Here is an 18,204-nt window from a genome sequence, read left to right as displayed (position 1 = left end):
AGTGAGTCGCTGCTCATCACCGCCTGCAGTGTCCCGTCCCCCTCCCATCCGCACAAAACACGGATAAAAAACATATCCACCTTTTCATGGGGTTTGGACAACCTCCCAGGAAAGGTGCCTTAAGCACAAGTGTTCATTATTTATAGCTATTCTCACCTGCTACAGTTCTCAAAGAGGAAAAAGTTTTCTTCTACTCAACATTTTACCAAGCCCCAAAGCACCATGTTTTCATGTTTCATTATAAAATTATTTGTCAAAGAAAAAAAAAATACAAATCTTTTTAAAAGGGTGCATCGCTAAGGGTTGACTTCATCAAGGTGTGGCTGGAAATATTTAGTGAGCCTGAGTGAAAGCCTATTCAGCTGGGGTTTTGCATGCTGAGGGCAGCTGCCCCGGGAAACCAGGACTGTACAGCCCTTACCCTGTTCAGAGAGGGCAGCAAATGCCAAAAAAGCGGAATTGGGACAGAGCCCAGCACTTTGAAAAATTCCGGTCAATCTTCATAGCACTCGAAGCTAATCTGTAAGTAATCATCAGGACCTGGTTGTGATTGAGGCTAGAGCTGTCATCTTTTTTTGCACGTGGGGGAATCGAGTGTAGAAAATTCCCGCGGTGACAGTAAACGTTTGAGCCAAGCCGGGGAACTGCTGTCTCCAAGTCCTGTGCTCGGAGCCCCGCTCCGTGCCGTAAGGGTTGGAGCCCCAGATGAAGGCATTAAATAACACAAATCCACCCGACTGGTGCTAAGTGAGGTCCTGTTATAGCCCATTAAACTCATGTCACTTACTGTTGGAGCAAGCCGAAGCAGATCTTGTGGAGAGTTATTCACTCTGCTCCAAAGCTATCCGTAATTTCCTCTTATTGCCTGGTACACGGCGTGCCGTCTGGTTACATCCATCCTCCAGCTGCTGCAACCTGCTTTAAATGGCATCAATAACACGATGATGTCAATACCGGCATCCCATTTACCTTTTTCATTTGTTTGCAAAAAGCATCTCCCTTTCCTTCTGCTCTGCGTGCCTGTCAGACGGGTCCGGGGTAGGAACGCAGAGGGAGGCGAGTGTAGGACAGTGCTCCCTGCCACCTTTCTGGAAGGGGAATAAAATGAGACACGACTTGGTGACCTGCCGTGCTTTAATGCCAGGCTCCATGAATCCAACCTTTGGACATCACATCCCGGTGCACTTGGAGCTTCCCGCCTGGCTGCCAAGCCCACAGGGAATGTTTAAGCCGTAATGCCAGGCACAAAGGCCATTTCCCGAGCGGTGACCCATCGAGTGTCTCCCGACTTCCAAGGAGGGTTACGCAGGGACGTCAGGCAGGATCGGGTGCTGAGCAGTTACCTGCAGCAGCTGAGCGGGTAACCCCAGCCAGGCTGGGCATTAACTCCTAGGAAAAATTCCTGACTCCAAGGCCACGACTGTTATTATAAACAGTTTAAAAAAAATAATTGTTAAAAATAAATAACTTTTGAAGTGTTGAAAAGTTATAGGGTGGTACAGTAACCAGTAGAAAAGCAAGTCTTTGTTTTCAAGGACAATTTTCAAGGTTAATGGGCAATATCCAGAGGACCGGTTTGAAAGGCAGAGCAAGGCCGGCCTGCCTCCCAGCAGGAACCACTGCTGCTTCCAGCCCCTGGCAGGTCGGTCGAGATGCAGAAAGGCCGTCATATTTCACAGCAGAAAGACAGGCTGACCGTGAACTTGGGAAAAGACAGAAATTATGAAGTTTTATGGAGCAGTGACTTCTTTAGGCTGGAAGAAACAGAGAGCTCTAAACCCACGGGTACCACTGCACCTAAATAAAACTATCAAATTATCCTGCCCACTCCTTTTAATAAAAACAGCAAATTAAAGATATCGGGGACACCACAAATGACTTGTGCATGATTATGCCCTGCATCTCTGCAGCTACTTTCATTAAAGGCTAGGAGAGGATTTTGCTGAGGTAGCTCTACAGTATCCTCAAAATTATACTAACATCCCCCCCCCAAAAAAAAGCGCCTAGGTAATACCACAGCAATGCTGGGTGGACACGCTAAGGTCTCTCACTCCCCAGCTCCAGGACTCAAAGAGAAGCCACTTCTCTGCTGATAAAAGCTGTCTGTTACCAGACTGGCCTTCCCTCGATTCCTGCACCAGATAACGCTGAATCGCAGGATGTCTGGGTAAGAGAAATGAGGTAGTGGTCTCCCCCAGGGTTTATTTCCTACTCAAAGAAGGAATCCTATCCTGAAAGCAGGGTACAAAAAGCGTTCTTTGGGGGCTCAACTTCGGAGTCTGCTGTTTGGATGACTGTCGTGGCTAAATCCAGTGATTAAAACACATACACTGGCATTTCTCTGAGACCGTTGCAGGCTGGGGAGAGCTGCTGCTGCGGTAGAGAGAGACTCCCGATCAGCTTTTGTCAGTATGGCGTTTGCTGAAAATTCAAAACGCTGCAGTTTTAGTCTGGTTTTAAAAACATCAAATCCTCCTCAAATACAACCGTGGATATTTTTGCCGCTGCAGCTCGCTGGCTTTTGGCGTGTAACGTTTTCCTTGTCAGAGAGGCTGACAACATTCGTTGAGCCAGTTCTCCCCAAAGAAGCACATCCAAAGCGGATGTATCGAGACCGGTCCTTATCCACATTACCGGATCCAATTTTTCCTCATTATTCCAAGTGATTCTCCACTGAACCATACAGCAACCCACAGCACTCCCATGGCTCACCATATCCTTTCTTTTTACCGAAGCCAGGGAGCATCTCTCATTTACTGCCTGCGTCGTGCTACGCCACTTTTAGACATACAAGGAAATGCAAAAAGCTTGCAGGCACGAGAACTCGCAAGGCTGCGTCCCAAATGCCTGCTACAATTGACAGACTCGAGTAATCTGCTTTGTGTTTACGCTCAGACAGTCATTTAATTAGAGCTCGCAGCGACCCTCTTTGTATTTTTCAGATTGACTAATCAGTTCTGTAGGTGCTTGTTATCCCCGCTGTACTAATAGGGAAACTGAGTCACGTTTTCAGTAGGTTGTCAGAGCAGAACTTGAACTCCGTGTCCTGTCTTCTAATCCCCAGCTCTCAAGTCACGATCTCATTTCCTTGCCTCTTCTGCTTTGTTTTGCCACTACGAAGGAAGAGACGATAGATCACCTTGTTTTGATCCCAGGGACTCATTTTTCCTTAGTGTGGTAACAAACATCACACTGAAGACATAAAGCAGGGGCCCTGGAAATGAGAAACTTTGGCTGCGTTTAACAGCAGAATTGCTTTTTGCTTTTCTGACAGATTTCTCTCCGTTCCTTTGCACCGTGTGCGATTGCAGCTGCCTCAAATGCCAGCGTTTTCCAAGGCAGGTCCAGGCAGCGGCTGGAATGCAGAACCCAGACCACGGCAGGCAGTGGGATGGAGCTCCTCGGGGAGCACAGCCCAGGCAGCTCCCGTTCCCCTGGACGGGGTTTGTGCGGACTGAAGGCTTCTCCATAGAGCAAACACCTTCGACCTCTGCCAGGACTTCCCCTAAAGGTGAGTATCATGCTACTTTGCTCAGCTCATTGCATTTCTGAAGGTGTCCAGCGTATCTGAAACCCTTTATTTTGCAGAATATATTGTATTTTGCCTCCTGGTTCTACAAACTAACAGCCTGCTAAGCCCGCCCTGCTTCTACATGTAAACCGTGCCACCCCTCCATGGACCAGATCTTCTGAAATATCTCCCATCCCAGGCAGCCCCCGGCTGAAGCACACACAGCTCAAGCCAGGGAAGAGTTTTGCTGGCAGAATTGATTAAGCTGTTGGCTCCAGGAAACGCGCTTAATTTGTGAATTTTGCACCTCTCAGGAACGCTGAACTGCAGCCAAGAGGTGCCTTGAGGAACGGGACCCGTGGGAGCCGGGATGTGCCCTGGGAAGGGAAGGGAGGTGATGGGGAATGAGCTGGGAGGCAGGGAGGCCATATCTGCTGGTTGCCATGGATACCATCACTGCCGGTCTCCTGTATCAGTTACCTTCCCTTTCCTGGATGCAGACAAACGGGCGGTGATCTGCTCCTGTTCCTACGCAGGACACAACCCTTGACGTCCAAACAAAAGGAGAAAAATCATCTGTTTCAAACCTAGAGATCTTTTCTTAACATCATCTGAGGGCAGAGTGGGAGGTGACTTGCTTTTTCGGTATTCGAACTATGCGAGTCTGATAACGCTCTGCCCAACTGCGTTTGGTTCTGTCCTAACCTTTGGCTATTTCCTAGGACCTCAGAGGAGCCGTTTTCACAGCCCACTCAGCCTCTTGGATCCATGACAAGCTGCTTGCTGCTGCCTTAGCACACACCCCCGGCCAGAACTCTGCAGGCTCCACTGACTTCAGCTCTCATTTCAGAAAACAAGAGGTCAAGCGTGGCTCACTACACCTGAAAAAGGCTTTTACAAAACATATAAAATACAGGCAATTGCTTTCTTTTTTTTTAAATTTTATTTGTAAAGCAAGTTTGCAGCCCAGGTAGTAAGTTAGTTCAAGCGGGTTATTCGGCAAATTTTGTTTTTAATTAGCATACCAATATATTTGTAGTTTATTTCAGCGCAGCGCCATGCGAGGGAGTAATAACATGAAAGAGAAAACTATTAGAAACTGTAAACAGAAGTGAAACTGCCAGGCCTGTTTTTGCTGTCCCCTAGCCAGGGAGAAAGCTGAGTAAACAACAGTGCTAAGTACAGTTGGTTTTTATGGTTCTTTTAGGTTTAAGAACTTGTAAACAAGTGATGGGGCTTTTAAGTGGATACAAATAGATGCCCTCAGTTTTGTGCTACTTCCAGAGCACACAGGTCCCAGTTTCTCCAGACAGGGTAGGGGAAAACAAAAGCACATTTCAACAGAAACCCAGCTCCAGCGAGAGGAAAATGTCATTCCAGTGCTCACCGTCTCCAGCCTACATCATGCAACTGAACAAGTCTCGTCCTGCTTAATAGAGGGCACACACAACAAATACCCGTTCCTAATTACCCCATTCCACAGTTTGGGATGCCATCATTCAAAGTTAAAAAGAAAAAAAAAAGAAACCATTTCAAAATTGGAAGTTAATTTCCAAAATCCTGATGAGTAGCCTAAAGACCCCAGTAAACTATTTTCCTTAGGGGAAAAAACAAACTTTATTTCTGATTTGTTTAAGACTCATGACTGGCAGAATTTTACTTCTCAGTCCTCTTACAAAACAAGGACTGTTGCACACATCCAGCCTTGAAAAGCTACATCCTGAGAACAACCAGAGAAATAAACTTCCAAGAAATGATCCTGACTGGGAATATTTTGGCCTAATAACCAATTGTATCACATAGGAAGACATAATACAAGCACAGTTTTTGAGAGAGGTGTGGGCAAGAGGTGCCTTCATCATTTAGGGAGAGAGAAGCAGGTCTCCAACTTCTACTAACGTTTGTTTTCTGTATTTTAGAAACTGATGAAGGCAGCGCAGCAGCACTAGACAGGACTCAGCTGGCTCACGCTGTCGGGTAGCAGATACATCTACAGGGTGCTCAATGGTTTCCTTGTTGGGGAGTGAACAAAAGGCACAACAGGTTCGGGGATGTCAGAAACCTGATTACCTGGCAAAAGAAAATCTATCTGTCCCTCATCAGCATTACAAAGAACCCCCCAGATTCTGGAGTTAGCGAGGCTCTTGGATATTTTGCAGTGCTGCATGTCTCGCAGCACACCGTAAAATGGTGAGGAAATACAAGGTTGGTACTTTGCTGCTTGACTATTGAAATTGCTCTTTTCCTCCTCTCACCTTCACGATGAGTAAAGGAAGGGAGCTTGGAGACTGCTCTTTAGAGATTCTTCTTTCCAAAAGAGGCACTTGTGGTTTCCATTAGAAGTGTAAGGACTGTCCAGCTGGGCCTTTTCTGGCTCTCTGAGGAGAGGCTTGGCGCATTGCTCGGCGACTTTACCTAGAGTACTTACACCTCTGCTGATGAGGGAGGAACCACTTGATCCTTAACTAGAAAAAACCTCTTTCAGAATTATTCTCTAGTGCCCATATAGGCATTCAAAGTTCAGCCCAAAGCATTTTCCATTAGCAGGCTAAAAATCCACCCGCCTGATTCTTGTGTGCTGCTCTCATTTCATTGTCATACTCCAAAATTGCTCAGGAAAGATAATTTCTAAGATCAAAAGCAAGAAGCTTACTTTTATCTTTCTTCTGCTAAACTTTGTGGGCACCTGTGTGATCGAAAGCCACCTCTTCATTACGCTGTGGCTGTATCTTTCCTCTGTCACTGTGAAGAGGGGAGCAGAGTGTTGCTCAGACGGTCAAGTTTTACTGCTGGGGACTAAATATCTTTTAGAGAGAAATGTGTCCCAACATTCATATTCAGGAATTCATAAAATAAGCACATTTAAAAAAAAAAAAAAAAAAATCAAAGACTGCTCAATGCACAGAAAAACCTCCAGCACCCAGAGTGCTCAAGGGACACATCCCCACCGTCGGTGGGACCCCCCCGTCTCGCTCAGCTCTGCTTTCCTCACACGTGCGTCTCCAGCCACCGAGTAACAGCAATTTACAAAGTAAAAACTTGATGCAAGGGGTATTTTGTCACCCACTGGATAGATAAAAGCTTCGGTGCATGCTGCTTTATATCAGTAAAGGTTTTGCCAGAGGCAGCAAGCATTTTAAAAGGTTCCAGCTCTGGCAGCTAGTTCGAGTTTTGCCGCTGGCTTCAGTGACAGCAAAAATGAGACTTGCATGATAGAGAACGACTCCTTTCACCCTTTTCCTGTGGGAAGTCAGACTATTGCTCACAACCTGGTTTCAGAAAGTCCTGGCCAGACCTGCTGTCTTATTTTTTCTATTTACAGTCTGCACAGAACCCTTTTCCCCCTCAACCTAAGAAGCCACTAACATAATGTTGGAGATAAATGTCCTGTGGCAGCAGCCCAGCATAAGATACGGTAGAAATAAGGTCAGTGTGTTGGAAATGGATAATAAATTTAACATCTGATGTAACATTATTTAACAAAAAAGTCTTCTCTCAAATATAAGGACTCTGGGGTACGCTAAGGTCCTTAAAATAGTACAGGAAACATAGTGCTATTAGCTGGTAACACTCAGTAACACCACATACTTGTTGAAAGGTAATATTGATCAACAGAGATGGAAAACAGTTTTTTGGCAGCTGTTTGCCAGCTCCCTGGAAATGAATATGGGATTCAATTACTGACGGACAAATGCCCCTTCTACAAGATCACCAGCTCACTTCTGGCACAAGCTCGCCTGCTGACAGAAGCGTTTCGGAAGAGGAAAATACAGGCAGAAATGGAAGGGTTTAAATATCACCACTATACGGGCAGAAACAGATGGGTTTAAATATCCTCACTAGGGCCTTAGAAATTAATTATTCAGTAAAGTGAAAGGGTTATGTCAGAAAGCAAACCAGTCTGGATGCAGAACAGAGTAAACCAGCCTACCCGGAGTATCGGTTAGTTACCCCTTATGGTCCTGCAGTTCTTAGCACCAGTCATGGGGAAAATTGAGTTATTTGCCTCCCGGTGTAAGATGGGGACTGTGCCTGAAACGCAAAAAATCTGCAGAACCCGAGCGTGGGTGAGGTGGGGATGCTGGAAGAATCCCTCTTGCGAGGAAAGCCCGGTATTGCACAGCGGCTTACGTAAGGCAACCGTGCATGGGAACTGCTGCTGCGTTAGCTGCACGCAAGTGCAAAGAAGCCACAGTTCTGTCTTCACCTATGCCTGGTTGTGCAATGAGCTACCTGCTCAGACACCGTCTCTTCATACCGGGCAGGAACCCAACGACTTTGATTTCAAAAAAATAAATCATTGCACTTCTCACCGCTCTGGTGCACAAAGGCAGCGAATGCACAAACCCAGTGCCGAGCATACAGCGCGCGAGAAGGACCTTGGGATGACATTGGGGCGTTTTATCTTAAACAATCTGTTTGCTCACGTGTGCAGGCCGGGCACTGTATAGAATATAACCCAGCTGGGGCCAGTACGCTTCAGTCCAAGCAGAATGCTCGCGCAGGCGGCTGTGGGGCTGCCGGCCCGACCAGCTCTGCGAACGACAGGAGGAAAGGGTCCATCAGCATCCCCAATTCTGGGCTGAGCTGGCCAAACACAAACCCTAAGCTCAGCTTGAGGCTGGCTCATCCTTGCTTTGCTGATAGAAATTGTTCATTTACTGAGTTAATCAATAAACCAAACTCCCAAAGCATTCTCATGCAAACGGGTAAGAACCCTGGTCTGCTCATTTTGCTAATCACTGAATAACCGCTGTAGGTTTGTCAGCTACGAACTAGCGGGGCATGGTGACAGGACCTGCTTAATGGAGACATGTGAATAAAAGCTACATCATATTTTTCAGTACAGTGCACACTCAGATGTCCCTGAAACATTTGGTTTCAATGTTTGCTACATCTTCATGCCACAGCATTTATACTTCTGACTGGAAATCTCTGCCTTTTCCCTATAATTCTGGGTGGTGTTTTGCCCACTTCACCCAATAAATGCCTAAATCCCTGCCCCAAGCAGGTACTGAGAACTGAAGAAAAGGAATGAGTTTGGCTTACCAGGAGCTCATCTTTCCGTTTTGCATCCACTTCAAGGAAGTATCACGAGGGCGTCAAGTGCTCCACATGCAATCTCACCGACTCTGGGAAGCAGCCACTTCCTTTCCAGCTTTACACACTGCTCCTTGGTAAAGGTAAACATGGAAAGCATGTGTTAGAAGGAGATAACCCAACGACTAAGGTATTTCATCATGAAGAAGGTGAAGGAAAAACAGCGCTCTGCAACTGATGGCATTGCTTCAGCCCAGCACACGTTATAGGACGGCATTCTGTGAGACGCAGCAAATGCCATGCTGGTAAAAGTTGCTGGCTAGCAAACTGAGCACAGAGTTTTACAGCATCAGAAAAATCAGGCTAGTTAGACTTTTGAGGAGCATTATGAATTAGCACAAATATTAGAATTTGATTTCCTAGATTTAGCTTGTAGAGAAAAAGCACACGCACTCAAAGTACTGGCATACAAAAGCAACAGGAGACGTGACAGAAAGTGCAGGAAGCTTTTCAATAAAGTATTATTTCTTTGAACAATACGATTTATTCTGTAATCTCGGGTGGAAGATTCAGCAAGTCTGATATAAGTAGTTTGTACCAACAAGCCTAAAAGTGACCAGGCTTATACGATAGCTATTAAATCTGGGTTTAGGGTAAAGTATCTCTTCCCCAGTTGAGGACAGATGAGATGGATAGCGACAGCTCTAGTTTAGGCTTAAACTTTCGGGACATGTGCCACAGCAGCTGCAATAACTGCCTGAGGAAGAAAAGGAATGGTCCGGTGATTCTCAAAATAGAGTTTGCGAAGCCTAAGTTCAAAGGCTTGCTATACCACGGATAGGTTCCTGTGAGATGTCAGCTACGCCTGTCAACTGATGATGAATTGAGCACTCTGTTCGGATTTCAGGCAAAAACATAACAAAAGCTGGAAAGCGCTTGCATACTGTGATGGTGTAGATATATTGGAGAGGCTCAGAGGGGACTCACGCTGCTCAGGCGATTATCGTTTGTCTAACGCCGATCCTCCAAAGGTGGCAGAAGAGCAGGATGATGGCAGAGGGATGGAGGAGCGCTTCTCCCAACTTTCTAAAAGCAAATCACACGCATTAGATTGTGATAAACCAGGCTGCATTCTCCCCAAGTTTGCTAAGAGGCACCTTGTGCTGCATTTGGATGCTGCCTGTCTTTTCTCGGCTTCCAAGCACCGATTCCGTGTTTCCTGGTACCACCGTGTGGTGAAGGGAAGGAACGGGCTCCCCATCAAAGCAGTGGTAAGGAGATCAACAGCACCACACAAATCCCCGAGTCCACTGGGCTGTGGCAAGGAGGTACCGGGAGGTTGCCAAATCCAGCCTTCCCCTGGCAACGTGCCTCACATCCAGCTTACTTTTGAAACCGTGGGTATTTTTTGCAAGAGAAATTAATTCAGTATCAATGGAATTTTCCTCCCTTGATTTCTGCAGGGCTTGCCAACAGGGAAGCTAATTTGATCATGGTACGGCAGGGAAAACCTGGGCATCTCAAACCAGGCTGCAGTCCAACAAAACCTATTCACCAAACACGGTAACAATCTCTGGTGTTATCTCCAGTAAGAAGGAAATTATGAGGAAAAACTAATTTAATTGCCTAAGTTTACAATCAGTCCCTCAGGCTAGAGTCGGAAGCCCTAATATATGCACATTCAGTTCTTATACTGAGATGACACTTATTTCCATCATCAATTAGCACCGAGATACCACTTTATTAGAACAAAGGCAAACAAAATCTCCTGTCTGGGCAATGCTGAAATAGTAATTCTGTGTAACTAGATCAATAGTAATCTAATAATAATTCCTCTCTTGTTTCATGATTGCTGTACACACTTACCACTGCACAGCAGCAGCAACCAACGAGCTTGAGAGGAGGGGAGAACTGTTGTCCAGGAGAACTGTTGTCCAGAGGGAAATTTGTTAAAAATCTAAAAGTACACTCAATGGGATAATTGAGTAAGATAAAATGAAATTCACTATCCAATCTATTTAGAAGGGCAAACCTAGAAAGTTTGGGGTTTAAGTATCTGGTAGCAAAATGCCAAGTCCTGTAGTACCTGCAGGTGCTTGGGAAGGCGGAGCGATGAGATGTTACACACCTGGGTCATCTGCAGCCACTGTAGAACCGTTCCTTCTGCGCTCTCTTAGTACTTTGTCCAGGCTGGTTTTATGTACTTAGGGCAATGAAATGTTCTTGTTCGGAAGCTTTAATGCATTTTAATAGGTCTCACATCTAGGAAGTTTTCCCTGATGTTTTCTGTTGCTGTTTCTTCTGCCACACCATAGAGTTTCCGGCATCCTAAAAATTCCCTTTGCAAGGAGATGGCTAACAACCAAAAAGATTGTCAAAACAGTTTTAAAAAAATAAAAGCTCAGCGTTTCACATCAGAAGTCTTCCTAATGCCAGCTTACTAAAGGTCTTTATTACTTGGTATCTCCTCCTCATTAGCCTCAGTCAAACTTTACTCAGAATCAGCTCGCCCCTGTGCCATCGCCTTCCCATCCCTTGCAAATGAGGATGGGCTCCCATTGTAATTTGTGAGTTTAGCTATAGCTCCATTTCAGCTCTCCGAACTGCAGGATAAGGACCCATTTCTCAGAAATTATAGTCAGCAATATTAGTCCCTGGGTATGGTATTACCATACCTGGGATGATTTAGGGACAATGAAATCCCTGTGGCGTCGAGCTAGGTGATTCTTCTGACAGAAATGATCCTGCAATTCAATATTCGCTGGGTGCGCTCACTGAAATTTAGTCTGTTTTCCTTCCTTGTTCCTTTTCATACCCACCCATGGCAGGGCTCGGCTGACGGGAGGAGCATACTGTCACTTTTTCCACATATAATTGAGCTCTGCGAACGCAAGATGAAAATTGCTGCAGGAGGAAATTATCCTGAAATTCAAAACTGTTAATCCAAGGGCATTGCACTGGGAGGAGCAGGGACAGGAGTTTGTCGTTCTTGGGGAAGCCTCCCAGCGTGATCCAGTTCACTTGTTCTCATGGTTTTTTAGCCCAATCCACTTTCACTTGAAAGTAAAAACATGGTTGGGGTAAAGGTGGTTCTGTAGGATTACGCTAAGTGACCCCCTGGCCTGCAACTAGCTCACATGAACTTCTGCTCAGTTTTAATCATCACTTAGTATGCTGCTTTCGGGGAGTCCGGAGACTTCTCAGTAATCTGAATGTTCTGAAGACCCCAGCAAAAATCTGAAGTCTTAGGAAAACAAGAATCACCCACAGGCTCCGCTGGAAGCCTGCCAAAGGTTTCAGTGCCGTTAAGAACTCAGCCAGTCTTTGCAATCTTGCCTATTAAGAGGCAAATAAATGATAACAGCAGTTTAGGTCTATTTCCCAGATAATTTGTGCTGAAATTAATAAACTGAGAAACAATTTAGTGGCACAGCCACTAATTTTGCATGGATTTAAACCATGCTGGTACACCACTACTTCTTCAAGGCCTGATAAGGAACGCTGAACCCACTTATTTGCCTTTCTGTTGTCAGTGGTGACTGTCTGGATCCTGGATGGGGCTGTCCCCCTTTGCATACACGCAGCTGCAACTCCTAGCAACAGATTCCCCCCTGGCATATCGCACCAGGCTTCTGGTTCATTGTACTTCTCTTGCGCAAGTCAAGTTTTTCTGTAAGAGGATGGATAAAATGAAGGTAGGAAAGGTATCAGACAGCAGAACAAGAGAAATTATCATGTAAATTGGCAGTGAATGTTCAGAACTGGGGTAATTAGCAGAAAGACAAAAAGCTTTCATGTCTTATTTTAAGTACAGGGCACATCCAATGTACCCAGCACTGCCTAACAGCCTAGCACAGCTTTCAAGACATACAGTAACCGTCTGTATGGTTACGAAGTGATACAGCTGTCCAAACGTTACCAGGATCCCAGCTCCCTTACCCTTCCAAAATGTCCTTGCTAGTCCTCAAGATACCAGCGTTTGAGAAGTATTGAAAAATATTGGACAAAAAAACAGAGGACGATGTCTTCCACAACAAATTCCCAGGTAAGACACTCGAGCAAAGCCCAGGAATGCAACTGAGCTCTGACACCACTATTTGTCTTTACACCTAGTACTTGTATTTTTACCTAAAGTGAGTGCAATCCACGGTCTTTCCTAATCATCAGCTGCAGCGGGAACTGTCGTTGTGCATTCCCAGGAGGTTGTTTTTAACGCTCAAATCTGCAGCTTGATTTAAAATAGGATGCTCTCTGTCTTTTAAGTTGGAAAATAATTGCATATTACTGCATAGCACTGGTACCCTTCCACAGGAGATCAGTGGGCAGTTTTTCACCTTAGCTTTGTTTCCATCAAGCACTGGTGGTCTCCAGTTTTTGTAAGCTCAAACAAATAGCACAAAACACGTGCTAATGCAAAGATCGCCTGACAGGCCAGCATTTTTAACGCACCCGGCAGCATAAATCACGTTCCCAGCAGATACAGAGACAATTTTCCATGTAAAATGATTACAGTTTAACAGAAAAACGTATTTTTAGCTTAAGGCATTCTGGCAGCTGGAGATGCAGATTTGTGGCTATTCTAACCACTAAACATGCATGGATTGCAGCACAGGGTTGCCTGCTCCTTAGCTTTTAATTTACTGAACTAATTAGTTGGATTCACTGTCTTTAGCATCCCTTACCCTCTATTTGCTTAAGGAGAAATAGATGAGCCCTGCATGTCAAGTCAAGCCCAATAGGCCAATAACTCCAGCACAAGGGCACGTCCAGTGGGAAACACCTTACGTGTCGCAAGAGCTTCAAACCTTGCAGCACTGAATACGTGCGTCATTGTGTGTAGAGAAGGGACAGGCAGAACCCTCACCCAGCCACGGCGCAGATCATCCGGGGGGCTTAAAGCTTCTCTAGCAACTTTTACACCTATGGAGGAGAGGAGACGTTCTGATCAGCAAGTAGATTCCAGACCAGGAAAAAGGAAAATACAGGAGTTTTGTAGCAGAAATGAAAGCGTCAATACTTTCCAAAGCGTATTATGGTATCAGCATGAAGTCACGCGTGTGGCAAAGACATTAAGGCAGCCGATTCCGTACATTCGGGATGTGATGAGGTTTGGAAGTTCACTGGTTAGCGGTGAGGTAGCATGGCTGAGTAACTACAGAGAAACTTATGTGGCAGTTACCACGTAAAATAATCATTTTCCTCCTCGGCTGGAGAAAACATCCTGTACAGTAACACACGGGACAGCAATGCACAGTTCAGACTTCTAGGTATTGCAAAGATTCGTAGTTAAGCAGTAAGTTCTCCAACAAAAAGTAACCGTGCAATTACACTTTATTAGCAGTACTTTATTTAATGACTAGGGCATGAAGAGAACTTCCAACCACAAAGACGTTCGCAGAGAACACCCGAGCATTCCAGCTGGCACCCCGGCCAGCGGCAACCCGTTCAAAACCCGCTTCATTTGGAACCACTTACTCTCTTTGTAGGAGCCCAACAACATAAGGCTCTACAAAAGCAAGGTAGGCTATTTCAAAATTTCCGATTTTAAACCATTTAATTAAAATATTATTTTAATGTCATGGTTACTACATTATTATTATTGGGTGAAATCCCAGTTTCACCACCCAGAGAGCGCTTACAGCATCACCCAGGTTGTGACCAAGTTTCAGACCATTCCACAGCCTCAAGGCTCATCTCCCCCTGTACTTAAAAATTCAGGCTCCTTGGGAAACGCAGAGTTCAAACCTGCCACCAGCCCCCTCAACCTCAGGTGCTTGAACTGCTCGTGCTCCCTTCAAGGAGAGTCTCTTCCACAGGACAAGGCAGAGCAAACCAGAGCAACGTCACGGCACCGTAACGGCCTTTTTTGTAAATCCTCGACTCATCTTTCTGCTTTGCCCCAACATCTCGAGCCCACACACGGATGTCCCAGGGCTCCTCACAAGCTGCATCTCTTGGAGAAGGCCCTGGACGGCCAACAACCTCTTCTCCCTCTTCCCGTCGCTGGGGAGCTGTTCCCTACTGCTCGGTGGCTCCAGCAAGCTGAGTATTAATGTCGGCCGTTTCAAAGCCACTGCTTCTGGGTGGGGTACATGCAAGATCATTAAATGTCATTTTTCTTCCGTTCACTAGAGCAAATGTAAGACGTACCAGCTTTGATAATGCAAGATGGAAAAGTAGCTCCTACTGGTACGTTGCAAACTGGCTGTTTTCTGTACGTCCAACCATTCTAGAATACTTCTAGCACTCCAGACACCAAAAATTTCTTGATGTGAAACTCTGCCCTGTTCGTTTTCACTGGATTTCCTCTGAAAACAGCACAGGTTGAAACAGGTCACTGAACTTAATCAAGAGCAGACAGCAAAATCCCAGGAAAGGCGAAGCAGAAATGGAAAAAATATTCCATCCGAGAAGGAGGAGACATTTACACAGTAGGGTTTTTGGTTTGGCTCTGCTCTACAGAGTAAGTAGTGACTATAAAAATGGTGCATTTTTACTCAAAATCTTGTTTCCTGCTTAAGTCACTACCACAGCAAACTCTGTATTTGATTAGCAGAAGCAATAATATTCAAGCTTAACTGCAGAAATCTAACACATAATCAGTTTTATGGAGCTAGCTCTGGTTTCACTACCAAGAAAAGCTTACCAAAATTCATTCTTTGCCACAGCGAGTGCAGGATTGCTGTATTCTTCTCCCTTTTGGATAGCACTACTTTTTAGACAATAATGAAGATAATTTATCTCAGTAGATTCACTTATATGCTCCATTTTAGGCCTCCTAGTAAGCCAACAGTTTCAAACCATCCTGCAGCGATCTAGCTTTCAGGTAAGGAAATCTTACTTTTCACTCATGAATTAAGATCAAATTAATTATCTGAATTGAGATGCTCAAAACAAATTCTCGGCCATTAGCAAAACATTGCCTAAATACAAACACATACGCAGCAAGTATTCTCCTGACATTAACCACATCAGAGATGAAATAAAGGCATGAGAAATTAGAGAGGCATTAAGAACAGTCCAAGCCAAACCGTATCCAGCTTTATTAAAGGTACTTTTCATAAACAATCATGGTAATTTAGGCAGGACATGGGCTACAATCTGCAACATTTTACAACAACTGTCAAACTCCCCTCCTTTTATGGACTACCAAAACGTAAAAGTTGCTATAAAACTGAAGAATCTTCATTTCATACTTGTAGAGGGAAAAGTTTAGAGTGAGGGTGGACACTTTCACATTTAGCATGTTGTTTAACAACTCTTCACAAACCTACCCTGACTTTTAGAGGAAAAAAATTAAAATGCAGGTTTCTTAATCTGAAGATCCACAATATAAAAGAGGAAGTGCAGCTCCTTTTAGAGCCATTATATCCCAAATTAGACACCAGAAGTCCGGATCACCTGACAATGCAGCGGCAAGTCCCAAAATGCCGGTTTTGCCGTATTTCAGAGCGACGGGCTCTAGGCAAAACAACGAGGACGCAAAAGGAAATACAGAGGGCATTACAAACTGCGGTTCTGAAATGGGCAACAGGCATCTTGGGAGCTTTGATGTTCACTCGGATGCACTTCACAGAACTTAACAGACGTGCAGCACGAAGGAATCCCTTCCTCCTCTATTCAGGAATGGCCCTTCTTCCAAAAACTGGGGGACCAGGAAAACTTTTTCTTATTAAAATTTAGGTTCCAAGAAATAGACTAAGTGACATTTGTCCCCACTGCCCCCCCTCAAAACACAACAACGAAGCGGTCTGTGTGCTAACAACATAGCTTAAAAAAAAGTAAAACAAAATTCTGCATTGTTATAAAACTTGATAAAAAATAGTATTTCAAACTGTACAGTCACCAGAAGTACACAGTTATCAAAAATTCACACATTTTACTTGGCTTCACCAGCACCTTCGGCTTTCTGTGCCTAAAAGAAAAAGAGGAACCAGTCATTAAACACCACACACTTGCCCCAAACAACTGATAACTTGCTTTTCTAAACAGCAGTTCTCTGAACTGAAGAAACCTTATCTGGGCTGCACCACTCAATTTTTAACAAAATGAAATCTAACATCTGAGGTACCATAAAAGGCAACCTGAAGTTGCTATAATACGTGTGAACTTTACGCATTTTCAGAACAAGGCAGAACAGTAATGTTCGTGTGGCAACTTCAACTGGCAACCAGACAACTTTAACTCTACCAACCAAGCAAAACACCCCCCCATCTGTAGATGTGTCGTTAGTGTCATAAGCAACAGGTCTAAATAATCAAGAAATAATTCCTCTTCGTTAGCGCAAGCCTAGACCTGTCTATGTTCGATATGGAAAAAACTAATTTGCTGACGTAAGACAAGCTGCTGTTATACCTGGTCTGTTTTGGCATCTCCATTTTCTGCGGGGTTGTTTCCCTCCCTGCCAGCATCAGCTTTCCCCTTCTTTCCCTTGGGCAACTTCTCGCTCTTCTGTAAACGTAAGGTGCACAATTACCAACACCCAGTCATTAAGCCACGAGAACCCAAAACCAAGAATGGTAAAAACCAACACTGGATGTTGGCCCACAAAGAAAGCAACACGCAAACGTTTGCATGTTTAAGATTGACAACAACTGTGAAGAGGCTCCACTTCAGTATTTTTTATGCAAATTTTGTGAAACTCAAAGTTTTTCAGTGCAACTTTATAGAAGTGACAATGCAGCTCAATTCCATCACTACGTACGCTGTTACTCAAAGTTTTATCAGTTATTACCAGGCGAATCTAAACCTCATAACCCATTTACCTCTCAATAATAGTGCCAACACAACAACTTACCTTTGGAGCTGCCTTTTTAGGTTTAGGCTCTGGCTTCGGAGGAGCGGGCTTCTGTGAGTGAGAAAAAGCCCTTGTGTTATTCAAGTTATTTTAAGAGAAACATACTACTTTTTTAAAACATTCCAACCGCAATAGTTTAGTTTTAGGAAAGCAAATTAAATCGTTGAAATTGAAGCACTTAATTGATCTGTCAATTATTCTACCGCTCCCATAGCACCGCACAATGGGGCAGGTCCTTAAGCCAGTAACTTTCTTTCAACTGAACAATGCGTCTCTCCAGAATACCGACAGTTCTCACACTGCCGCAGTACCTAATACTCAAGCTTAAAACTGTTAAGTGTTGTGACATCACTGCTCAACAAGAGAATACTCACAGCAGATAACCTCGCTGATCTCCGTTGTGGCTGTTTAAAAAGAAAAATGGTTGAATTTAATGTGATGGAAAATGAACTCTCAAAAACTCATAAAGTAAATCCCATTTCAAAGTAGTAAAATCCCAGAACTGACGTTTAACTTTTTAGTTCTCTTCTTCCCCGTTCTCAAGAAACATGAGACTATCCCATTTAAATCACTACTAATTGCTAACAATAGTTGAGTAGATTTTTCATGCTTAAGGTTTTTAAAAGACAGTTCATACTTTGAAAAGTCAGAATCAATTAAGACCAACCCTCCCCCCGCTCCCCAGTTATTTTGATCAAGTTAAACCTCATCTTCCAACATAAACACTTTATGATCCAACTTTCACAAAATAGTGAACTTCTTACCTCATCCTTAACTTTGGCCTTATCGCCCTTGGTATCTCCTTCAGCCTAGGGCGTGAAACAGCAGTCGGACCGACAAGGGAAGGGGAGGCACG

General features: G+C 44.5%; 1 protein-coding gene across 1 annotated transcript; it reads right to left on the bottom strand.

The window, feature by feature from the left end:
* Window positions 1–15,549: 15,549 nt before the first annotated feature.
* Window positions 15,550–18,157, bottom strand: HMGN2 (high mobility group nucleosomal binding domain 2; the record flags this gene model as incomplete). The annotated part of the gene is made up of 5 exons (XM_009707680.1): window positions 15,550–16,466; window positions 16,907–17,002; window positions 17,349–17,399; window positions 17,723–17,752; window positions 18,113–18,157. Coding segments are annotated over 5 exons (258 nt in total), but the record flags the coding sequence as incomplete, so codon positions are not given.
* Window positions 18,158–18,204: the final 47 nt, after the last annotated feature.

This window comes from Cariama cristata, unplaced genomic scaffold, assembly GCF_000690535.1.
Source record: "Cariama cristata isolate BGI_N322 unplaced genomic scaffold, ASM69053v1 Scaffold36149, whole genome shotgun sequence".
Taxonomy (NCBI): domain Eukaryota; kingdom Metazoa; phylum Chordata; class Aves; order Cariamiformes; family Cariamidae; genus Cariama; species Cariama cristata.
This window is presented reverse-complemented; position numbering and strand designations above follow the sequence as displayed.